At 36.3% G+C, this 27131-nt stretch overlaps 1 protein-coding gene across 1 annotated transcript in view; it reads right to left on the bottom strand.

Moving 5' to 3' along the window:
* ESR1 (estrogen receptor 1) overlaps positions 1–27131 on the bottom strand; it is a 531109-nt gene that overhangs the window by 176665 nt on the left and 327313 nt on the right. The window contains 2 exon segments of the mRNA XM_043999817.1: positions 6617–6667; positions 6670–6951. Of these exon segments, the coding sequence (XP_043855752.1) occupies positions 6617–6667; positions 6670–6951 (333 nt within the window).

Below are 27131 nucleotides of genomic sequence, written 5' to 3'. Positions count from 1 at the left end.
TGCAGGACTGGTTCAATATTAGGACAACTATCAACATAATCAACCACATTAATAACAAAACTAATCAAAATAATATGATTATCTTAATAGATGCAAGAAGGTATTCTAGAAACCAAATTGTCCAACTACCTGTTTTTACAAATATGAAAACAGGCCCAGAAAGGACCTGCAATTTATCAAAGGTCACAAAAAGAGCAAGTAAGATAGCCAAGAAGTATAAGCAAATCTTTAGATTCTAGATGCAGTATTCCTTTTATAGTGCTACATACCATATCCCACTAATTCAAGGAAAGTAGAGATAAATATGATGTCAGTCAATAAATATTATGTGCCTACTATGTGCAAGGCACTTCTGTAAGTTATATCAGTGAATATGAAAAGTAAGGGACAAAGCTAGAAACATTGCAAAGAAGTGACAGGAGGAATTAGTGAAGAATGAGGCAATCAAGAACACTCTGAAGCTCCATTCTTCAAAGATGAAGAAATCAAAGTGGCATTGACAGTAATAAGCAATTTTGGCTGAAGAAGCTGGTTTGGGGGAGTAGAGAGATATTTTAAATATATTGATATTGGAATATTCAAGCAGTAATGTCCTTCTTGAATTTGAAAGAAGAAGACAAAACTTATTTGAGTCTTTGTTCCTGAAGAAATAAATGATAAGGGGGGCAACTAGGTGGCGCAGTGGCTAAAGCACCGGCCCTGGGATTCAGGAGGACCTGAGTTCAATCTGTCATCAAACACTTGACACTTACTAGCTGTGTGACCCTGGGCAAGTCACTTAACCCCCATTGCCCTGCCCTCCCAAAAGAAAGAAAGAAAGAAATGAGAGGAAAGGGAGGGATATGGAAGGAAATGAGTAATATAGAGGTAATCATTTATATATGGAGACTGTATTAACTCTTCAAGAAACCACCAACTCGGGGGCAGCTAGGTGTGCAGTGGATAAAGCACCAGCCCTGGATTCAGGAAGACCTGATTTCAAATCCAGCCTTGGACACTTGACATTTACTAGCTGTGTGACCCTGGGCAAGTCACTTAACCCCCATTGCCCCACAAAAACAAAAACAAACAAAGAAACAAACAAAAGAAATCACCAACTCTTTTGAGAAGGTTAAGCCTATGGATCTCTTCTTAGAATAATGTTTTAAATGCACAGGATTATAAAGGAAACCAATAATATTAAAATACTCTCTTTCTTTCTTTCTCCCTTCCTCTTTTCCTTCATATATAGATATAGAAAAGCATATGCATATACATGCATATTTATGTATTTGCAAAACAAGTGCACAGACCCTTGGTCAAGAACCCTGGTGTAGAAGAATTGTTCAAGGCCAATGACCAATATATTAGTGATATGGTAGCTAGAGAGCAGGAGGAGGGAAAGAGAAGTCTTGTAAGACCTAATAGTTTCTTTGGCCACATTGAAGCTATCATGCATTTTGTGAGTGATGATATGCCCCAATGATATCTCATCTAGCATCAATCATATTTATGGAATACCATGAACTTTCTTCTCATTTTCACCATTAGCCAAAAGTTGTGTCAATAAATACTACTACATGTGGCTATGAAGTAGTAGCCCTTCTCTATATTTCATAACTTGTAAGGAACCAAAATAATAACAGAAAATAAAAGTTTGCAAATAAATAACATTTCACTTTTCATTTTTGATTTCAGGGTCAGAAGAACACCCATGAAATAATGGACTTCATAGCCTTTCACAAAATGTTCTTAACAAGCAGCTTTGGAAGGTTTAACTAGAGAAAAAAGCCTAAAGAAAATCATTCTGGAACTTAAAAGAATCTTGTACAAAATGTTTACCTTGTAGATTTCATGAAACTGTTTAAAGTTCTATGCATTGAGAATAATCTAAGAACTTTGAAGCAAATGGCCTAATGTATTATTTTCAGAAAAGAGAACTGGGCAGCTAGGTGGCGCAGTGGATAGAGCACTGGCTCTGGAATCAGGAGTACCTGAGTTCAAATATGGCCTCAGACACTTAACACTTACTAGCTGTGTGACCCTGGGCAAGTCACTTAACCCCAATTGCCTCACTAAAAAACAAAAACAAAAACAGAAAAGAGAATCATTAAGGAGTGAATTATTATCTAAGCTTGTACTGGTTGACCCCCAAACTCCTCCTTAGATAAAAAAAAAAAAAAAAAAAAACCCTTTAGACTGCCTTTCTTCATGTTCCTTTAAAATGAAAGACTTAGAAACACTACTCATGATACCAAAGACTAAAGTCCACGAGGGCAGTCAAAAATATATTAAATCTTCTAATTTTGACAGAATGGGCCTTGTAAAGAAATTCAGGCACTTTCTGCCCCCCCTTCCCCCCCCATCAATAGAATCATTGACCAACCAAGCATTTTATCAGACACTTGTCAAGTACTGTGTTAAGCACCAGGGTTACAAAAACAAAAATGAAAGTCTTCAAGGAGAATCTATGATAATAATCAATATGTGCACCATCATATACCCACACAGATGTAGAAAAATAAATGTAAAGTTGGAGGGGAGGAACTTAAAAAATGGGAGGTTAATCAAGAAAGGCCTCTTATATGGGTACCATTTAGACTGAGTTTTGAAAGAAACTAGGGAATCTAAGGGGCAGGAGTGAGAAGCTAGTGTGAATCATGCATTCGAAGCAGCTCATGCAAAGTCATGGAGATGAAAGGCAAAAACTCAAGTGTGAATTGGCAAAGAAGGAAAACCTAATTGGTTATTTACAAGATGTAAAGAGGAGTAATGTGTAATATGATTTTGAAAGGTAGGTTGATGCCAGATTGTGAAAGACCTTAACTAACAAGAACAGGAATTTGTATGTTATTCTAGAGGTAATACAGAAATTTACTGAACAGAGGAGTGATATGATCAAACACATGCTTGTAATAGACACACAGAATTATCTATATGTTTCCTGGGTGATTTCACTTCATTCCTCCAATTCAGAGGTTCCTCTATGCATTCTCACTATACAACAAGAAGCAGGCTGCCCAAGCTTATCTTACTAATAGTTTGGAGGATTATATATTATTTATTATTTGGGTCAGTGGTTCCCTTTATTAGCACAGAAAATTATATTTTTATTACACTGGGATTTTCAGGATGGGATGGAGCTATTGCTTCAATGAAGACAAATGGCATTCAGACAGAATGATGTTGCAGAATTTAACCTTTGTAAATCCTTCTCAAAAACTTGTAAGCCAAATTAACATATTTTCCTGCTTCAGAAAACTTCATTTCTTTGACTTTTTAAAGTCCATAGCTATTTTTATTTTCTGCATGGACAAGTATACTTCTGATTTTTAACAGCTGTGGGCATAAAATTAATAAAAATACATTTTATTTGGGTCTGGTTTAAAATTCAAGTAATAAGATATATTTTGGTCTCAGGTTTAAGGAATTTGTTTGGGTTTTAAAAATAGCAATCAAGTCACAGAGCAATGGCCCTAGATACTCCATTAATATAAATTTGTGCAGTATGGGTAGAACATCTAAGAGAGGGATAATATTTTTCAGTTCCTTTTAATACATTTTCTATTTCTGGGTTGAGATGTCACTGTATGACTCATCTCTGATTATCAACAAGAATAGAGGTTCATAGCAGCTCTTTTAGATGCCCTTCAATTTCCCCCCTTTTTCCTATTAGAAAAATATATTGACTGCTATCAATTGAAAAAGATAAGAGAAAGGACTGTGTTGGATTCTTTAAATTATTCCAGAATACCTTAGGGAGAGAGGAAATATGTTAACGAATCAAAGGATGTTATCACAAAAGCCAACAGCTGTTCAAGTTCGCAGATGGAGGAAGTGAGCAGTCAGACCTACTGATATCAACTTTTTTCACCTTTCAAATTGAGGGGGGAAAATAACTTTAGATGCAAAGGGAAACAAAGCCAACTGACATACCACTTTGGGTTTCTTTTAAGATGTAGAGACACAAAATAAAACACTCACCCCTAGGCAGCCTATCCTAGAGGCCAGAAACTGGACAATCTAAGTCCTCTTTATAGAGATATGGCAGCTAAGAAAGATACTTCTAGAATTACATGCCTTCATATCTTTAAAACTGACATTAGACACATAAGGTCACTAGAAGGAAAGGTATATGTTCCAAAGAGAGTAGCAAAGCTTGTTCTGTTTTCCTGAAACTTTCTATACCATATAATTATGGGAATATATTTTTAAAAAGAAAGACAATAAGCGTAGAGTGTAGAATTAGAAACCAAAAGGTCCTAAATTTTCATTTTTTCCTCAGATGGATTAAACATGTGAGGACCAACCTCTTTGACTAATGCTTTCAAGTGGTACTGTAAGAATTTCAAGAGTATTACACAAGTATATTATTTATGGGAGGGTTTAAATGGATCTACAATAAGAAGTGAGGTTTGGATTAGTTAGTGATGAATTCTCAAGATTATTTCAAGAGCTATAACTCTATTATATAATTCTGAGTTCTATCATTCAAAAGCCTTTTATCAATATTTTGTGCTAAAGATCACAGCGTTTTCAGGAAGTGCTTTTTTATTTACAAATGCTCTAAAATCCATTAGCTTATATTAGTCAACTATCATTTATTAAATGCCTATAGCATGCCAAGCATTATGCTAAGCAATGGGGATACAAGGAAAAGAAAAGAAAAATGAAAAACTCAGTCCCTGATCTCAAGCAGCTCATACATAGTCCAACGGGGAAGACAATGTGCAAGGTTCCAAACAAGATGTATACAGGAGAAATTGAGGTTAGTATCAAAAGGAAGACAAAAAGATTAAGGAAGACTGGAAAAGGCTTCTCGTAGAAGGTGGTACTTAAGCTAAGAACTGAAGGAAGCTGGAGAAGCCAAGAGGCTAAGATGAGGACAGACAGAATTCCAGCAATGGGGGACAGCCAATGAAAATACTGAGTCAGAAGGTGGAATAGTGTGCTCAAGGAACAACCAGGATGTGGTGAGGAGTAACATTTAAATAGATTAAGATGGTAGAATGGGGCCAAGTTATGAAGGGCTTTTAAAGCCAAACAGAGGATTCTATGCTGGAGGTAATAGGGAGCTACAGGGGTTTATTTAATAAAGGAGTGACATGGCCAGACCTTTGTTTTAGAAGTAGTTTGACAGTCATGTAGAAGATGGATCAGAACCAGAAAAGACAAGGCAGGAAGAAAAGCCTGCAGGTTATTACAACATGATAATAGCCTGTACCAGTGAGTGCTGGCAGTGTAAGAGAAGAGAAGGGGTCATACATGATGCTAATCAGTAGAAATTCATGAATGTGATTTTGAAATCAGTCAATTAGATTCTTTCTGCTCCATAGCTACAGGCTACCCTTAACCCTAGCCATCTTACAAATGAATTCGGCTGGTCTTTTATTGATGCCAATTTGAACATAACAGTGAAGCAATGCAGGAAGAACTAATGGAAAATGTGTGGTTGAATCAGTACAAATCCAATACTTAAAATAATAATAATAATAATAATGATAAGTATATGGTCTTTTGAATGTGGAGAATGTTCACATTATCTTCATATCAGAAAATAATTGTCTTTACTTATTAACATATGGATAATATATGATATTTTCTAAATATACTGTAGTGGGAAAATGTGACTTTAGGTCATGTATAGACCTACAAATAGTTAGAAGTTTGTACTAAATAAAAATTCATTTTACTTAGATAATAACTATTCATATCTATTTTTTTAAAAAAGCAAAAAGAAGAGCATCTCTATACAATTCCACCAGTGACTTGCTGTGTAACCTCAGAAAACAAAAGTTTCACTGCTTTTGGTCCTAATCTGCATTAGATCATAAATGTAGATATAAGGTCAGGAAAGGGGGTGGGAAAAAGAACTAGAAAAAAAATATTGCTTCTCAGGATAAGCACAGTAATTTTGACAGAAATAGGGCCAAAGAGTACAATTTTAGCCCACTTCTTTCTCTCTCTCTCTCTTCTCCTCTCTCTCTCTCTCTCTCTCTCTCTGGTGGGGCAATGAGGGTTTAAGTGACTTGCCCAGGGCCACATAGCTGGTAAGTGTCAAGTGTCTGAGGCCCACTATTCTCTTTTTTTGGAAATCTATCTTCCTGGAAACCCCTTGAGGGCAAGGATCCAGCTTTACTACTTGTCCTACATACCACTCTCCACTATTACCTTAGACAGCACTGGGAAGAAATTAAACACTTGGCAAATAATTGTTGGTTTATAATCTTCTATTGGGATCTTATTAGTCCACTTCCTACAGTGACATGAGAAGCTTTTTAAAAATTCAGAGCCATTTACTAATAACATAATTGTTTTAATAATAATCTTGAACATGAAAGCTTTCATAGCACATGATTTTTTTTAATGTTCGGCCTCATCCTCCTCCATTATTATTCAATGAATTTGTTAGATGAAGTTTATTTTTCAATAGCATTTTAAAAGCTACGCCTAATTTTTAAGGGAATTCCGACACATTAATCTTGAAATTTCAGGAGAATTATCTATTAATTGTTATCAATTATTTTGGAGATTACCTGGAAACTAAGTAGATGAAGAGTTGTTGTTTTCATTGATTCTCCCATCAATCTACAAAAAGTTTGTTATTACAACAAAAGCTCAGACCCAGCATCCTTACCTGGCACCCTCTTTGCCCAGTTGATCATGTGAACAAGTTCCCTGTCTGCAGGTTGGTCAATAAAGTCATCATTGAAGCTTCACTGAAAGGTCTATTCGGATCATATTCAGAATAGAGTATCGGTGGCTCGGCTTCCAGCAAGGCGCTGACCATTTGTTCAGCTGTCAGTGACAAGGCTGGACTATTCTTCTTGGTATGTTTTATCAAGAGAGGACTTGGCCAAAGGGCAGAAGCTCTCATGTCAGTTGAAGGACCCGCTTCATTTCTCCCATCCTGATCATCTCTTTGGCGTTTATGCTTCAACATACGCCCACCTCGGCGGTCCTTCCGGATTCCTGTGGTTATAAAAACAAACTAGTTAGTCCCCTCTGCTTTAACTTTACACTTGTAAACTAAAACCACCACTATTGGTCCATTTAAAAAAAAAATTCTGTTACGGACACTAGGAAGATAATAAAAATGCTAAATTGGCTAATTATCTATTACTCCTAGGAATTGACTGAATTTTGAAATATCAATATTTTTGAAATAGAGATAACTTTGTTCTTAGACAAAAACACTCAATTCTCATTACTTTCAAAGTAAACCACTTTGTAGAAATTACTAAGGCACAATGACTTGCCCAAGGTGACTGCTAACTATGCCCTATGGGACACAAAACTGACAGTTCATCATTAATGATGTTTTGTCCTTTGCTGAAAGAATAGGGGTAGCTAGGTGGTGCAGTGGATAAAACACTGACCCTGGATTCAGGAGGACCTGAGTTCAAATCTGGCCTCAGACACTTGACACTTACTAGCTGTGTGACCTTGGGCAAGTCACTTAACCCTCATTGCCCTACCAAAAAAAAAAGAAAGACAGAATAGCTATCACTCAGGTTCAAAAATTTTGCTGCACTCTTGTTTTTCACAAGTGTTCTTCTATTTTCCCATCATAAGTTTCCAAACAGTTTATTATTTTCTGGCCAAATCTATACTCAGCTGTGGTTCTCACTAACAAAATTATGAGGACATATTCCATCTCTTTCATATTGCCTTTTTTTGGTTGTATCCCAGTTCACCAAAGGCAGCGCTACAAAACAAAGAGCAAGCTTGCAATTAAGTAGGAAGAAATGAAAGATGAAAATTAGCATGTCCCACTAAAAAGCCTTTAACTTCACCACATCTAGCCAAATTGCAAGTGTTATTAAAGCTTGGCTTGCAAGAACATTTGCATTAGTGAAAAAAAAGGTTTTGAATGTTTTGTTTTTGATTGAGAACACACAAGAAAACTTATTCTTTAGAAAATACGTCTTGACTAAACATAGACTTAATGTAGTGATATTGATAAACTGTTGTTTTTTTTCTTTTTATTCTTTGGATGTCTCTCTCAGTAGAGAAGATGGTAGGCATATACAGGGTGTCCCAAAAGTCTTTAAACTATTAAAGCTTAAAACTGCACTAAGACTTTGGAGTCATTTTGTATTTGGAAACAAAGATGGTATGAGAAGAAAAGACACCAATTTAAAAAAGATTTTTCTGAGCCAATTAAAACCAGAAAAAAAGATATGGAAGTGGCCAGACTCTTTCTTTAAAATGCCAAGGGACCTAGAAAAATATTTTCTTTTAGAGATATTAGTTTCACTTATTATTATTCTCCATTGTACAGATTTGGGACCTGAAGCTGAGAGAGGTCAAATGACTTGCCCAGGATTGAAATTAGGGTCTTCCTCGGGGGCAAGCTAGGGGACACAGTGGATAAGCACCAGCCCTGGATTCAGGGGGACCTGAATTGAAATCCGGCCTCAGACACTTGACACTTACTGTGTGACCCTGGGCAAGTCATTTAACCCTCATTACCCCACAAAAACAAAACAAAAGAAAACAGAAAAAAAAAAAAGAAATTAGGGTCTTCCTATTCCCAAGTCTAGCATGCTATCTACTACACAATTTGGCTCTCTCATTTCTTTTTTTTTTTTTTAGTCAGGCAGTTGGGGTTAAGTGACTTGCCCAGGGTCACACAGCTAGTAAGTGTTAAGTGTCTGAGGCCGGATTTGAACTCAGGTACTCCTGACTCCAGGGCCGGTGCTCTATCCACTGCGCCATCTAGCTGCCCTCTCTCATTTTTCTACTGTTAATTAGGATTTATATAGTGCTTAAAAGTTTTCCTATTTATGTGTGTGCATGTATACATGTATATATATATATATATACATATATATATATATATATACACACACATATGACATCGTTTAAGCCTCACAACAACCCTGAGAAGTAGGTACTAGAGATACAATTATCTGTGTTTTATAGATGAGAAAATTGAGGCCATGGTCAAGGTCAGAGATAAGATTTGAACCCAGACCTTCCTTGATCCGTGTCCCAGCAAGGTCTCTGTACATGCTCTGAGAAAGAGTACAGATTCCACAGTTAGAGGACCTAGTTTTATTTCCTACCTGTGATGCTTACTAGTTGTGTGATCTTGGCAAGTCACTTAAAGCTTTCTGCTCAGCTTCCTCATCTGTAAAATGAGGAGTTTGGACCAGAAGTAATTCCTTTCAGCTAGGTAACAGAGAGGTGGCACAGTATATAGAATGCTAGATTTGGAAACAAAAAGACATGGGTTAAGACCCTGCCTCAGGCACTGTGACCCTAGACAAGTCATTTAACATCCATCATCCTCAGTTTCTTCATCTATAAAATGAGGATAATTATAGCACCAACAACTGTGACAATCAATGAGATCCTATTCGGGCATTACGTTGCAAACCTTAAAGCCCTATATAAACGATAGCTATTGTTACTACTCCTGCTTTTAATGTTATTATTCTGGCTTTAAGTTTATAATCCTATAAGGTTATAATTAGTTAAACCTCCACTTATATTCAAATCGATCAGATAATTTTCAATTTGTAGTTAAACTTTAGCCATCACATAATGTAAAGAGTGGACATGCTCGGAGAAACATTTAGTTGGAAAAATGAATTGAGGAGAATGACTATAGTATTTGTATCAAGACTGAGCAGGCCCCCTCATCCCTTCACCTGAAACATCATGATAATCTCCTAATTGATGTTCCTCCGTCATATCTCTCTGTACTCCAATCCATTCTCCAAAGAACCACTTGAGCGATTTACCTAACTCACCTCCCCTACTCATCAAATGCCAGTGACTCCCTATTACCACTAGAACCAATTTCAGCTCCTCTATTTGACATTTAAAGTTCCTTAAAACTCAATCCTTCTTGCCTCATTACACATCACTTTCCTCCAAGCACAGTTCAGTCTGATCAAAATGACATTTTTTTGCAATTCTTCATTATAACATTCCATCTGTTTGGGTATCTTTGCACACTGGTTGTCCCCTATGCCCAGGAATTAATCCTTCTTCTTCTTCTCTGCCTCCTGGGATCCTCTATATTTTTAATATTTATCAAAGGCATCATCCTCTACACAATCCGATTTCTCCAACCTGTTAGTGCAGCTAGGTGGCACAGTGCACAGGGTGCTAGACTTGGAATCTGGAAGACCATTCAGACCCTGCCCTCAACCACTTACCAGCTATATGACTCTAGATAACTTCTTTCAGTGTCAGTTTCCTCATCTGTTAATGATAGCACCTACCCTTGAGGTTTGTTATGAGGATCAAATGATATTATGCAAGGTAAAGAGCTTGCCAAAAGTTGAAGCACTACATAAATGCTGCATAACATTATTGTTATGATTCATTGCTATGCCTCTTTCCAGCCCCCTTGCCTTGTATCTACTTTTTAATATTTATATCGCATCATCCTCTTTCCATTAGAATGCAAGTTCCTTGAGGTCAAAAACTGTTTTACTTTTGTCTCTGTATCCATCCCAGCACCTAACTAAGTCTCTGTCACATATTGGGTGCTTAAGAAATGTTTGTTGTTGTTGTTGTAAGGTTGATTTTTTTGTATTGAAGCTAAATTATTTCACTGTCTAATGTCTTAAACAAGAACAGCAGAATATGCTAGAATATGATAGGGCTTCAGAACAGAAGATTTTTAAAGCATGCTGAAAACTGATACTTTTAAGGGTAATCCATAGTTAGATGCTTGGTCTTATAGTAGAAGATAAAATCCAATTATAATTTCACTTAGATTGATGGGATGGATTTTACCTCAGTGTTATTAAGCCTCTTCCTGAAATAATTGTTTAGTCCTGGAGTCTACAACCTCAGAGAGTTAGTAAGGTAATTAAAATTTAGAAAATAGGACCTATCAGGAATGAAGAAGTGATTCAATTAAAGAAGGGATGGCTGAGGTATGTCATTAGCTTCATTAAAGTCAAAGCAAGAGTTAATCAGCTTCAAGTAAAGAATAAGAGATTTAGGTTAGAACCAAGGACTGACAGCAATGATTGTTAAATGTTGGCATAGTTATAAAGGTAGACTATGAACTCTTGTTCTTTGGAAGTATTTGAAATTTGTGCAGTTATTCATACGAATCAATGATGGTTTTGACAGTACTGGGTAACATAGTGGAATTGACTCACCCTCCCTTAAAGTCTCATGAAGGTATGATTCACTTTGGTACTTCTAAGCCAAAATGAATTAAATTTAGGTGTGAAGTAGAAAAGCAGGCAGTCTAATCCTTATAAAATTGCCTACCAGCTAAAAATAAGTGATGAGTAGAAATAGTCAATATTAAAACTCAGTTTATTTCCATGTCTTAAGCTTTCTAAATAGTGAAATTTAGTATGAGAAGGAAAATAAGGAAACCTCTAAATCATTAGTAATGAAAAAATGTAAATCTAAACAATTTATACATCATATCCTGCAAGTTGGCGAAGATGACAAAAGATGGAATTAAGTTCTATTGGAATCATAGTAAGACAGACACAGTAAAACACAATTAGTGGATCTGTGATTTGGTTGTGGAAAGGAATTTTATATTTGTTTTTGTATTTTGAAAAGTGGTCAAAATGTCTATACCCTCTGAGCCAGAGATATCACTGTTAAGGATACCACAAGGATGTCAAGAACAGAAAGGTTTTAAATACACTAAAAGATTTATAGCAGCACTTTTTATAGTTTGTTTTTTGGGTTTTTTTGGGGGGGATGTGTGGGGGAGCAATGGGGGCTAAGTGACTTGCTCAGGGTCACACAGCTAGTAAGTGTCAAGTATCTGAAGTTGGATTTGAACTCAGGTACTCCTGAATCCAGGGCCAGTGCTTTATCCACTGGGCCACCTAAGTGCCCCCCCACTTTTTTTAAATTTTTCTTTTTTTTTTTTTTTTTGCAGGGCAATGAGGGTTAAGTAACTTGCCCAGGGTCACATAGCTAGTAAGTGTGAAGTGTCTGAGTCAGGATTTGAACTCAGGTTCTCCTGAATCCAGGGCCAGTGCTCTATCTACTGCACCACCTAGCTGCCCCCTGCAGCACTTTAAAAAAAATATTAAATTACTGGAAATAAGTAGATATCCTACAATTGAGAGAATGACTAATCAGATTGTGGTGTATTAATGTAACATATTGTTATTGTACTGTAAGAGATGAGAAATGTAAAGAATTTTTTTGAAATATATGAAAAAATAGTGATAGAAAGAAGTAAAAAGAATCAGGAACGTAATAAACATAATTACTACAACCCAATTCAATGTAAAAAAGGAGAAGATGATGGTGATGAAGGAAAAGAAGATGAAGAAACTGAAAACTACATAATTATAATGACTACAGTTAGCACCAGAGAAAAGATGAAGAAAGTATATCTCCTTTTTTCTTAGAAGATATGTGGGAAGGGCAGCTAGGTTGCCCAGTGGATAAAGCACCAGCCCTGGATTCAGGAGGACCTGAGTTCAAATCCAGCCTCAGACACTTGACACCTACTAGTTGTGTGTCTCTGTGCAAGTCACTTAACCCTCATTGCCCCCCACACAAAAAAAAAGATATGCGGGGGGTGTAGGATATTTTATATGCTATCAGATTTTATTGATAGTATTGGTTGGTTTTGTGAATTTTTCTTTTGTTCTTTGTACAAGGGATGAATGGCTCACTAAATGTGGAGGACCAGAGATATATTCTGAAATTAGAATGATATAAAAACAAAAGGTATCAATTGGAAAAATTCTAAAACAGGATATATGATTTTAAAAACTTAAATAATCATTAAAACATTAATTGGACAAAATGTTGAACACATGAGAAAGACAAGTTCAAAGTATTACCAGACTGGCTTCTGTTAAAATAATTTTAACATTGACTTCACTGAAGATATATATGAAATGCTTATCAAATATTACATGAAACTATGAGGACTGGTTACTATATAGAAGGCAGAATCATGATTCAAAAGATCTAGACAATTTGAACAATAGGCCAAAACCAATAGAGTAATTTTCCCCCTGAACATATGAATTTCTTGATTTAGGAATTCCTGCTGAGAAAAATCCCTCTACCAATGCAAATCAAGAATGTTATCATCTTAGAGATTTTTCCGCAATGCTGGGAGATTAAGCTCAGGGTCACACAGTCAGTTATATGCCAAAGGTGGGACTTGAATGCAGGACTTACTGACTCCAGGGTTAGCTTTAAGCATTCTCCCACATTTTTTCATAGGGGGCATCAATATAATTATAATGTTCCAAAACACAGACAACATTTCTGTAATGATGTTTTGATCATCAATGACAAAGGACTACCAGATTTGGCCTTAAACCCACCATTCCCATTGGGAAAAAAAAATCCTAAAGTAACTGTGACACTTTATAGAAGAAGTTAGGAAGAATGGCTAGACAAGATGAAATATAAACTTAAGAGATTTGTGCTGAAAGCAACTCAGTCTTGAAAGCATTGAAGGACCTATATCACAAGATCCCTCAAGAATGTTAAGATAAGCTAGCAATGGAAAGAAGCCTGATTAATATTACTATATAGGAAAATAATTGAGAAGAAATAAAAAACTATTGATACATATACATAATTTCCCATATTTAAGCTTTATGAGGATCATCTATGTTTATATATCATGCTATGTAGATGGCTATCTATGTAAATATATAACACTTATATCTATATACACAAAGAGAAAGATACAAATAGAGGTTTTCTTTTTCTTTTTTTTTTTTGGTGAGGCAATTGGGGTTAAGTGACTTGCCCAGGGTCACACTGCTAGTAAGTGTTAAGTGTCTGAGGCCGGATTTGAACTCAGGTACTCCTGACTCCAGGGCCATGCTCTATTCACTGCACCACCTAGCTGCCCCCTTAGAGGTTTTCTTAATAAAAATATGAGAAGGAAAGTCTAGCTTTTGCAAATGACTTTCAAAGGAAGATCACAATGCTGGAGTAATAGAATTGACTGAAAGACACAGAGGGTGAAAAGTCCTATTATGTATATTTTTTCTTGACTAAAAAAGAGCATTTAACTTAGAACAAAATTGAAACCTTAAAGGCTGTCTTTCCAACAAGGACTTTCTAATGCATATGTTTTAGATAGACATCCAGATAAAGAGACAGATGGATAGATAGATGATGTTAGAAAAAACAGATGATAGATAAACAGATGGATAGATAGATGATAGACAGACAGATGAGAAATAAATGATAGATAATAGATGATAGATGAAGAGATAGATGATAGATGATTGATAAGCAAATATATACAGATATAGATATATAGATACTTACTATGTACAGGCACTATACTAAGCTTTGAGAATGCAAATAAAGCAAACAAGACACTCCCTGCCCTCAGTGAGCTTATGTTCTAATGGAGGAAGATAACATAAAAAGGGAAACAGAAAGGAGTGGAGGACTAAACCAGTAAGTTTCGGTAGAAGCTTGGTTCTAGGCAAGATAAAGGAAAAAACTCATTTGTCAGAATGCAGACAATTTCCTGGGGCAGAATTCAAGTTCCTGTGGAAGTTAGGAAGGAAGGAAATAAGCATTTAATAAGAAAGTACTATGTATCAGGCACTGTGGCAAAGCACTTTACAATATTATTTCATTTGATCCTCACAACAAACCTAGGAAGTAGATGTTTATTATGTCCTTTTACAATGAGGAAACTGAGGCAAACAAAAGTTAAACGACTTGAACAGGGTTACAAAGTCAGTATCTGAAGTTGGATTTGAACACAAGTGTTCCTGACTCCAGCCCAGCATTCTATCAACTCTGCCACCTCACTGCCTCAGGGAGGATAAAGTGAGGGTGATGACTAGAATGGATATGGCATGATTTGGAGATGACAGACAAGAGTATCTTGAACAAACCATTGATAAACACAACTATATAGGTAACTCTAACCAACAACCCAGAAGCAACAGCAAGATATAAAATAAAGATACATGTTTGCCAAAAGAATTTACTCTTCTCATGGAGAACGTCTAAATGGACTAGAGATTCCTTGTAGATATTGAGGTATTTTTAGCGTGCTCTAGTTTTTAGATGGCATTAAGTTTTAGTTCTTCCAGCAGTTTTACAGGTTCTTCCCAATAATATCCAGGATTATTCCAAATAAATCAGTCTAATAATCCACATAGAAAAAAAAAAGATAGGTAAAAAACACAAAATTATGCAATTGCATAGCCAATCCATTGAAATACTAGAGGTGGACAATGAGCTGGGACTAGAATTACAAAAGGGGCACAAAGTAGTCCAGATTACATTAAGAAAAATGCACAGTGCTTTAAATGTTCTTAAACTGTTCTTGTAAAATTCATCTTTTAACACAAATTGCTGCCCCCCGCCCCCCCGCAGTGATGCTTTATGGGTGAGTATCTTGGGACACCACAATCTCAAAAGAATAAAAATACAGATGCCCCAAAGGCCAACAGAGAGGTGAAGGATGGGTTGAAATAGGCCAGTACACATGTCTGATGATTACCCTATGCCTTATGAACAAGAAGTAATATAAGGGATATACAAAAAAATGTATAACCAATGAGGGGATGCAAAATCATGTCATAAGAAAAGAGTTGAAGGGACTAGAAATGTTTAGGTTGGGAGATTAGGGTTGATTATAATCTTCCCATTGTGGGGAATGATACATGAGTACCATCTTTCAATATTTTATGGGCTGTCCTGTGGAAAGGGAATATATATATATATATATATATATATATATATATGTATGTATATATGTATATATGTGTATATATATATGTTGAAAAAATATATATATATGTATATGTGTGTGCCTATATGTATGTATGTATGTATTGGGTGGGACAATGAGGGTTAAGTGACTTTCCCAGGGTCACAAAGCTAGCAAGTGTCAAGGTTTGAGGCCAGATTTGAACTCAGGTCCTCCTGAATCCAGGGCCAGTGCTTTATCCAATGTGCCACTTAGCTTCCCCCCATAAGATATATTTAATACCAAATGGAAAAAAATTAAGGGAGGTAGAGTTTGTACTCAAAATAGGGGAGAACTTCCTAACAGAGGTGTTACTGTTCCTGTTCCTCTTATTGCTGTTGCTAGTTTAATGGAATAGGCAGTTTGGGGAGCCCTGCCCCCCACTCACTGAAGCTTTTCAAGGAAAAGTTGGATGGCTACTTACTGGGGATGGAAAAAATTCTTCAAGCAGTATTTGGACTAGATATTCCTTAAGATTCCTTCCATTTCTAAGATTCTATGATTCTAAGTGCATGTGACAATCTTAGGATACTACACAGGGGAGGCATACATATCTGCCCCTAAGAATACATAACACAAGTAACAATATGGCAAGAAACTGAAAAATTCTCACTTTAATGGGAATCGAATTGGGAAAAAATGGACTCCATTTGTAGATCAACCTTGCTTTTAATGAAGTCTAAAGAAGCAGCATAATTTAATGGCTAGAGTGTTAGAATTGGAGGCAAGAGATATGAGTTCAAATTCCACCTCAGAATTTTATTGGTTCTGTGAATAATAAGCAAATCACTGAATTTCTGAGAGTCCCTTTCCTCATTTGTAAAATGAAGATAATAATGCTTGTACTTTATACCCCAGCATGTTACCAATGAGTCAGTCCACAAGCATTTATTCAGCACCTAGAATGTGCGGGAGGAGCTGCACTGTGGCCTGTGGCTCTTCAAGGCGCTGATTCCTGGTCGTCTGCGACTGGTGGAAGCCTACTACTAGAATGTGCCAGGTACTGTGTTAAACACTGGAGCTACCAAAAAAAAAGAAAAAAGATAGTTCTTGCTCTCAAGGTTGTCACAGTCTAGTTGGGGAGTTGTTTGGTTTAAGCACTTTACAAACTTTAAGGTACTACACAAACATGAGCTGCTATTATGATCCACTGTAGAATTAGACCTAATATAATAGAGACTGTGCCTATCTTATAGCCAATTTTTCCTTATTCAAGATTGTGGACAATAGGAATAGCATTGATAATTGAAATTCACAGATAATTTAAAAAAATGTCTTCTCTTCTCCTCAACCAAGACATTTTAAATAAAATTTCTAAGTAGCAAAAAAAAAATCCAGTTTAGTATATGGCCAAATGACCAACATGCCAGGTAGCAAAAATGAGAGATATAAACAATTAGTTTGGATAATAAAAAAAAAAACTAGATATGACAATCAAAATTGTCTGTTTAATTCATATTGTCTGTATAATACATAGTACTTTAGTATGTTTGCAAACATTGTGTACAATTTTTAATAGCACACAAATAAGATTTGCTGCCATCTAATTTAAAATAGATGCCACTCAAAATGAATCAGGATAATAAAGCAAAATATTTCAATAACATTATGAAAAGCTTCCACATTTATTATGCTGGTGCACTTGCCCTCATTTGTACAAGGTTATGGACCCCTCATAGGATGGGAAAGAAAAGGTTTGAAATGAGAGGTCTTACCAGAAGAAGATGCTCCCACCGGAAGGTGCTGCAAGGCCAGGGAGCACCCTAAAGATATTTGCTGGGGCAAGAGTAGGTGGATGAGATGTGAAGTGGAGAGGTTGAAAGGGGAAAGGAAAATAGGAAAATAGAAAAATCAGTCAAACATAAACTTCTTTAAAATAGAGTCCTCCCAATAATATTATTGTCAGGGGATTGTCCCACGGACCTCCTATGTCAAGCTTGCAATTCTGAAAGCCTATTTCTAATTATACCAGGTTGTCATTAACTGCTCATTTTTTTTCATTCTATCCTTGAATTCTTTAGCTTGGCAATTTGTGTCTCAACAAAATGCTAAAGAACTAGCTGAATATTCATTAATGATAGAATTCAATCTATTATTCCACTTTAAACGCAGGGTTAATTTTTTTAACACAGACTTCTTAAATGATCTTTTATTTTCCTTAATATTGTACACCCCCAGTGAAATCTTATATGTAAGGTTAGTCTCATAACTGCCTATAGACTGCTTTGAAATGTAATCAAATATATAAAACATAATAACTTCCCTTCTGTTCTGAATAAGGCCACAATGCTCCCTTTAAATCAAAAGACAAAGAAATAGAGCAAAAGATTTCTTAAACAAATTATTTAACATGTTGGGAGAAAGTGGAGTTCTAAGTAATGTTAAAAATCCATTTAACTAACACTTAACTCAACCGACAGGCTCCTTCTGAATTGATTTTTATCATTTCCCTCCAAACACCCCAGACGATACCAGCTTCCAGTCCACAGCCCAAAGTCCCAAACTCTAATAGTCCTTTAAATGGCAATCAACAGAGGGGTTATTAGCATGAGGGCAGTGAGCCAGGAAAGCCCTAACAAGGAATATGACCTGGAAAACAACAACAACAACAACAAATCCATTTCATGTTCCAACATGAACTTAACCAACCTAAACTATTAAAATATCCACCCAAACCACTGGATGAAAATAAAATTTACTTCAGAATTAAAATGGCGAACTTTGAAAACAAATGCATTGGTGTTTATGACAAGGTGTCCTTGAAAGAGAGCTTTGAGAAATGCTCACACCAAATGTCACAGAGCCATGATGGTGGGTAGGTAGTACCAGAAAGATCTGAGTTTGGTTCCTACCTTATACACATACTGTGTGACTCTAGATAAATCACTCAACTTCCCTGTTGTTTCAACTTCTTCATCTATAAAATGAGGTAGTTGAATGCAATAAACAGTGAAATCCCATCCTAGTCTAGGTAGTCCAATAATATTTCAAGTTATCTCTCATGGGATCTATTTCCGGGTCAGCTGTTTATTCCAAGAAGATATTTCACATTGCCCTCTTTTAAAAATTCATTTGGATGTGATTTATTTTGTTTTGTGTTTCTCAGAAAGTCACTAGCATCCATTTGTCCATGTCCGCAGTAAATAGGCAATTATTTCTTCAGAGAGCTTTCCATTTGGCTTTTCCAGCTGGTGACTTTTTTCCATGACTTTCCTGCATCATTCTCTTTTCTCTTTCCATTATTTCTCTACCTCTCTTACTTTATCTTCAAAGTCCTTTTTAACACTTCTATAGCCTGAAACCAATTCATATTTTTCTTGGAAGCTTGGATGTAGGAGCCCTGACATTGCTATCCTCTTCTGAGGGTGTACCTCAGTCTTTCTTGTCACAAAAAGAAACTTTCTATGATCTGCACCTTTTCTGCCTGCTCATCTTGCCAGCCTATTTCTTGACTTTTGACTCCTTAAAGTGGGAAGCACTGCTTCTTGGATGCATTGTCCTGAGCTTCAGGGGGGTCCAAGGTGGTAAGATTTAAGGAGAGGCACGTTCTCAGCTCACCTTGCCTGTGTTCTAGTCTGTAAGCAACCACAGTCTGCTTGCTTTTTAAACCCATACAATAAATCTGGTTCCCTTTGGTTGCAAGCACAGGTGTGCCTGCACCCCTCCCCCAACCTGGGACTGACACCCAAGACTGTGATCTGTATACAAGCCCAGACAAAAGGTCAGAGTTCCACTTAGTGCCAGCAGAGAACCCCTATAATGTCCCCCCAGCCAACTGCTCAACCCTCTCACCAGACTGTGAACTGAGTTAGCTGCAGCTGCAGTCACTTCAGAGGCTCTGGAAGTCTCTTTCTCTCGGTGTGTGGCCTGAGGCTGGATCTGCATCAGAGCAGCTGCCAGTGTTGGGCTCCACTCCCATCCTGGTATATCAGACCCCTCCTGATGAACTTCTAAGCTGTCTTTGGCTGGAAAAATGGTCTCATCTTGTCCTTTTGTGGGTTGTGCAGCTCCAGGAATTGTCTTATGGCATTATCTGCATTTTTGGAGTGATTCTGATAGGAGATCTGAGTGCTTACTGCCTTTCCTTCACTATCTTGGCTCCCAGGAGTTTACATTTTCCCCATCCTAGTCTAAATTGATGATTCTCAGGATGGGAGGAGGACCAACATGGCCATGGTATTTTAGTAGAAAGGGCAAAAGAACAAAAGACTGTGATAAGCTCTGCCACGATTAACCTACAGGATTTTGTGAGAAGAAGCAATATGACATAGGAGGGTGAAAGTATCATACCTAGAATCAGAGACCTAGGTCAAGATCATACCTCAGACATTTATGAGTTCTATGACCTTGGGCAAGTCACAAAGTCCTCAGCTTCAGTTTCTTCTGCTTTAAATAAGCATTCATGGCCTCAAATGACAAAGTTTATAGCATCATAGATTTAGAGCTGGAAAGGGATTTGCAGGTCAGTGAAGCCCCTCATTTTACAATGAGGAAAGTAAAGCCCGAAAGGCTAAGTAATTTGCCCAAGGTTATTCAGTTGTGTCTGAGTAGAATGGAACTCAGGGCTTCCTGATTCCAAGTCCAGCCCTATTTCTGCTATATCTACGTTGCCTCTTATGGGTCATAAATGACAAAGTCATTGCCAGGAAAATTCTTTAGAAGCATTATGTGTCATATAAATGCAAGCTGTTTTCATGAAATGTGATTTTTTTCAACAATGAAAGCTCTTTGCAAACTATTAAGTTTCTAAGGTGTTCTTATGATCTCATCCTCAAAATAACATGACTGTAGGTCTATTTTAACATTTCTCTTGGTCAGCTTTGGCATTATTTGGTTTATCAAATAGAAAATTTGTATTAAAAGGATTTGAAATGACGGGTTTTTTTTTTTTACCTTTTCATCTGATAAACTGTCAAGTAATGCAATTTTTACTCTAATGGCCCCAAGAAGCAAATGACTTTAGTAATATTGTTCTTTTTCCTTGCCCTTTTATCCAGTGATATAAGTACTATTCCCATTACTATATTTAATAGAAAAACAAATTATCGGATGACACCCAGCCTTGGAATTAGTAAGGCTTGGTAACAGTCTCATCTTTAACACATAATGGCTGTGGATGCCTTGGGTAAATCACTTTCCCAGGTAATTCTCCAAGATTCTAAATTGCACAACAGGTTCCAGTGTGAATTGATATAGGAAAATGGCCTCACAAGGAGTTCCCTCCACTAATTGTAATCAGCAGGTCAGGTTGAAAAAAAATGTAATGGACAAACAAAACCTAATGTAATAAGTACAACTAGCCCACATCCCCAAAACCTAATCTCAATCGCAATCTCAAAATCTCTCTCTCCATCTCTCTCTCTCTCTCTCTCTCTCGCTCAGTCTCTCTGCATCCTTCTCTCTCCTCTCATCCTCTCTCCTCTTTCCTTCTGTCTTTTCCTCCCTCCCTTCCCACCCCCGCCCCTTCCTACTTACCCTCACTCAGATAAGATGTCAAGCCCTCCTTTACATTTACATTCACACAGTCAACATTTTATTCTCAGCTCTTTTCATTAATAATAAAGTTATTGCAGTAGCCCCTGAACTGATTCTCTGTTATACTTCTCCAATTTGTTCTGCACTACTACTGCCCAGTGAATCTTCTAAAACACAATTTCACCAACTATCCTATGGTCAAAATCTTGTATGTTCTCTATGATATACAGCATACAATTGTTCAATCATTCAATAATTGAGCACTTATGCATAAAATAGCCTGGTCCAGTGATAATTAAGATGCAAAGATTGATAAAACCCAGTTCCTGCCCTACCTGAAATATAGCAATCTTCTCATATGCTAAAAGCAATGAAATTTTCCCCTTTGTAAAGTCCTATCAAAGTTTTTTTTTTCCTCTTTTTTTTGCAGGGCAATGAGGGTTAAGTGGACTTGTCCAGGATCACACAGCTAGCAAGTTTTCAAGTGTTTGAGGTTGGATTTGATTCAGGTCCTCCTGAATCCAGGGTGAGTGCTTTATCCACTGCACCACCTAAAGTACTATCAAAGTTTAAATTAATTAATAAATATAATAGTTCATATTTATAAAACTTCACAGAAAATATGCATATGATAATATTTTCCCTCAAATGGCAAATAAGGTAACCTAAAAGAACAAGTAAAAAGAAACATTAATCTCTAATATTAGCATCCTATCATGAAAATGTTCTCAAATTAACATAAACTTAAGCATAATGCATGCTTGCCTAATGGGCTTATTCAAAGATCATTTGGCTATTTTCTTTCTGAATATCATCTGAATGTCAGATCAAGGGAAGAAAGTGTCACCTAAAAACACAGAAGAATGAGAATGTCATATTACAATAATTTGACACTGATTGATTACAGAAAAAAACCTAAAATTAATACAATACTAGAAGAAAAAATTATGATAAAATTTTGTTATATGTAAAATAGAACAATTCCATCTTATCTATTTAAACAAGTTATTGATGCCAAAAATGGGAAGTGGATGGAGGAAAGGACATTAACGTGGATTGTAAGTTTCATAGAGTTTAACCAATGGAAATCAATTGCCATAATGAGGATCACAGGAGACCAAAAGAGGCGCAAAAGAAAAAAATTGCCTTAGGAGACACTTTATCTCCTTGCCAAGTGGAGAGATGAAACAGCCAAGGGCAACACTGGTTTAAAATATAAACTTGTTTGTAAAATCTTACAGAGAAGGATGGTGGAAGATTATGAGCAATATCTCCTCATAAAACAGTAAGAAGCAGTGGAAGAATAACAAGTTTAAAGAAAGTTTGGCGAGGCACTCAAAACTAAGCAAGTCAGCCCAAGGTCATTTAAGTACAAAAATGGGAAGGAGGACAGCAAGTAGCAAAAGATGGAAAATATCTGTAAATGTTTTATAACAAGCTCTTTTCAACAAACAAGGATGGAGGATCTACCACATTTGGACTGTAGTATCATAATTCTGGATATACTACTTGAGGAGTAGAACATCATTGAAGAAAACAAGACATGGAAAAGCAGCTAGAGTAGACCAAGCAGAGACAGAGGATGTCTCTACTAAAGGTGAGATTAGGAGGGTGTTTGGGAATTGATTCTCAAGGTATGTAAAGGAGGGAGATGTCAAAAGCATGGGGGGAAATCTTGGTCCTTATTATTAACCACAACTACCAAGGCAGCTGAAATTGGCAGCTAGGTGGCGATGGTGATAGAGCACTGGGCCTGAATCAGAGAAGACCTGAGTTCAAATCTGGCCTGAGGCACTTGCTAGCTGTGTGACCTCTGATAAGTCATTTATTCTCTCTATGCCTCAGGTTTTCTCACTATAAAATAGGGATAATAATAAGCATCTAAATAGCAAGGGTTGTTAAGGGTAACATGAGATAGTGCTTAGTACAATGACTAGCACATAGTAGATACTTAATGTTTGTTTCCTTCCTAGTGAGAAAACTCAATAACTATAATATCATATGCATACATTTACCAATCTACTGCATAATAAAATTTTATGAGAATGAACTGTACATGCAACAAGAGAGTCCTTAATGAGAGTATTAGGAGGAGAACAGATAAGTTTCTCAAGTGATATTTGCATGTTAGAATAAAATTAACTGAATATAGAGATTATAAGATACCAGTATATTTATTCTTTGTTGACTCTAAAAATGATTTATTTGGGGAGAAAAAAATTCTGCATTAAAGCTCTCCTCCAATACAATGTTTTCCATGAATGTATCTTCCCATGAATGTATTGCCCTTTGGTTGATCTCTATTTTACTTCTTTAGTGACAATATTATTCCATAATTTATAGCTACACAACATCATCAGAATATTGGTATGGAAATGAGTCTTTGTTTTAGGGGAAATTTTTTTCTTATTTAAAAAAAAACCTTGCAGAAATAACTTTGATAATCCTCTGACCATTAATATCTAATGAAGCATGAAATTGGGACAACATTTGCTTGGCCAAAGACTTGCTCCCCATTGTCACAGAAGAGATCCAGTGGAGATTCCGTGTTGAAGAGTGATTTCTTAGAGATAATAAGGTTCTTCAGATACTCCTATTGGATAGTGACATTGTGCTGATTGCAATAAGACCCTGAACTTCCCAATTGAGATCTATGAGGCACTCAAAAGAGTTTGACTTCACACTATCCTAGAGGAGGAGAAAAGCAAGTGAATGTGAAGAATGTCATTAACCTTGATGTTAAAATGCAGATCAATGGACAACTTATAGAGTTATATCACAGTATGGCATTTTAGACATATACCAATGCACATACATAGAATCATCTCACATCAAACCAGAGGATGACAGAAGGCTGGATTATTTTTGGGAAAATTACAAAGTTCTTTTAAAAATAATGTGCTCTCTCCCTAAAACAGAAGACCCATATTTTAACACCAATGTTCTGATCATGTCGTATGGATGGGATGGAATACTATTTTTTTTGGTGAGGCAATGAGGGTTAAGTGACTTGCTCAGGGTCACACAGCTAATAAGTGTCAAGTGTCTGAGGTCAGATTTGAACTCAGATCCTCCCTGAATCCAGGACCAGTGCTTTATCCACTGTGCCACTTGGCTGCCCCTTAGAATACTATTTTGTGCTAAAGAAGTGAGAGGATCACCCCAAGTACAATGAAATAGACTGTATTCATTTATTCATTATTTGTAAAACACCTACAATGTGCCCAGGTATCATGCTAGGCACTGAAGACACCAAGACAAAAAACCAAAATAAACAAAACAAACAAACAACAAAAAACAACCCTCCCTTAAGGAGCTTATATGCTATTGGAGTCAACACATTATAATTGAGGGAAAAAACTTCCATTTTCTCTGCCAAGATCTTATTTGTACATAATTATTTACCAGCTATCTTCACCATTAGGATTAGTATGTGAGAGCCTTGAGGATAGGAACAATGTTGTTTGTTCTTGTTTCTTTTTTTAAATTTTCTTCATGTCCCCAGTACTTATCAGTGTCTAACATATGGTTAAGTGCTTAATAAATGTTTGTTAATTGTGGACTATTGAGAAGTGGTATAAAGTATGACATGGGAAATGTATGATTGAAAAAGAATAAGTTTGGTAATATGTCAAGATAGATAACCTCTCTTAACCTCCTGATATTAAGAGAAAGTGAGGAAGATGCCCAGCACCTTAGGTGTACCACCTGTGGCAAACAAACAAGAGGACTGAACTAGAGGAATACATACTAGGCAGCCACAGATAGGTTATAATCCTACATTATTGGAGATATGTGTACATACTAATAATAACTAATACATTACATAACATTTAGAAAGAAGTTATAAAAGCATTTGGCGCACATTATCTTATTTGGTCATTCATAAAATCTATGGGAATAGTAGAATGTCTCTAAATGTAGGACACTAATAAAATCTAGCTTTAGACCTCCTTGGAGTCAAAGCTCAATCAGACATTCAAAGTCCTCCAAGATCTGTTCCAACCAAGCTTTCCAGTTTTATGCTCTTCCATACCAAAACTACATGGGTTTTCCCTACTTTATTTCATTAAGGTACAGATTACAATCTCCAAAATGTAAGGTACCCTTGAAGTATCTGTTTCAACCCCTTCATTTTATGGATGAAGAAAATGAGATTTCAAAGAGGATAGAATGGTTTCTCACTTTCATGGTATTTCCACAGAATATGGGTATGGTACCTTGAATAGCATAGGTGCTTAATAAATGTTTTTTCTTTTTAAAAATGTGTTCATTAAAACCAGATCATTTAAATTCTAAAGGAATAATTCAATGTATATAAGCTTTGCAAAAGTAAAATAACAGTATTGTCTCAGTGTACTTTGTTTCCTGTGTATATATATATATGTACATACATGCATATGTATACAGAAGGAAAGAGAAAATTTTAAATGCTCAAGGAAGATTAAACTGTTTCACATGTAACTTTAAATTATTAAATCTGGAAGATGAACAAGTAAAAATAATCCTGATCACCAGCATCAGTATGTTAAAATAAATATTGCATCACTGCACCCCCAAGAGTTATAGAACTAAACCTAAAGCAAAACAATTCAATAACATGCAATTGGTTTCTCAGGTAATGTGAATAAAGAATTCATGCATAATCCATTATTATTGACCAAAAATGATTTCTTCCTCTTTCTGCATTAAATACTTCCCACTCAAATCTCTTTTTCTCCTTCTAATGAGCAGACACTTCTTACATAGGATTTTGCTTCAGGCTCTGATTTAATTCTTTATAAAGTTTTGATTACTGAGTCATAGATGAAGGGCCACTCTTAGGCAGAATTTTGGGGTAGGTGGTAAGGTGAAGCTTGTAGGCATCCACCCTCTCTCTACCTTCTTCATCACCAGGTGCTCAGTGACAATTAGATACAGCCTCTCTAGCCTCATGCCCTTAATTACCTGCCTACCAACAGGGCTTATTCTTTCCTTGCTGGCAAGTCAGAACCTTTTTAGGCCTCTCTTTCTTATTCCATAAAATGAAAAGGTTGAATAAATGATTGCTAGGTTCTTTTCTTACATCTAAAATGACATGATTTTTATTGCATGGACAACTGCCTGCTTCGCCCATTCACAAGGCCATCCATCCTTCAATGTATATAACTCAATTCCATTGAATATTCAATATCTGCAATCAGAAATTAAATCGATTTTGATAATGAATCCAAGCCTCATTCTAGGCCTAGAAGTGAAAAATGAGCAGACTAATATTATCATAATCCTAACCATGCACAAACTTCCAAATAAATACTATGGATTTTTTTTCCTAAATAGAACAGGGACAATTTATTAAATTTTCAATTTACCAAATCAATATCTGTTATTTATTTGTAAAAATATTTTTTTTATAAAATAGAGAAGTAGCATGGTGTAGTGCAGTAGAGAGAGCTGATCATGGAGCTAAGATCTGGGTTTGAGTTCTCCTGGCTAACCCATAATGGTAGTCAGACATCAAGCCCTTGATAAGTCACTTAGCCTCTGAGTGCTCTAGGAAATTCTCTGAGACTAGAAGTTACAGAAAAAGTGCTACTCTAATTGGTAGAAGGAGTTTTCCTAATCTCAGGGATTTCCTATCTCAATTAGAATATAGGTCCAGTTCTTTTTTTTTTTTTTTTTTGCAGGGCAATGGGGTTAAGTGATTTGCCCAGGTTCACACAGCTAATAAGTGTCAAGTGTCTGAGGCCGATTTGAAACTCAGGTACTCCTGAATCCAGGGCCTGTGCTTTATTCACTGCACCACCTAGCTGCCTGAGGTCCAGTTCTTATAGCTATACCTATCCCTACAAGCAAATACAAAGAGTCATTCTCTAATACATAAGCGGTCAGAAATTATGAAAAAAATAGTTTCCACAATAATTTCAAACTACAAATGGCTATATGGAGAACATGCTCCAAAAAATAGTAAGAGAAATGGAAAAATTAA

This window comes from Dromiciops gliroides, chromosome 4 (genome assembly GCF_019393635.1).
Source record: "Dromiciops gliroides isolate mDroGli1 chromosome 4, mDroGli1.pri, whole genome shotgun sequence".
Classification (NCBI taxonomy): Eukaryota; Metazoa; Chordata; class Mammalia; order Microbiotheria; family Microbiotheriidae; genus Dromiciops; species Dromiciops gliroides.
This window is presented reverse-complemented; position numbering and strand designations above follow the sequence as displayed.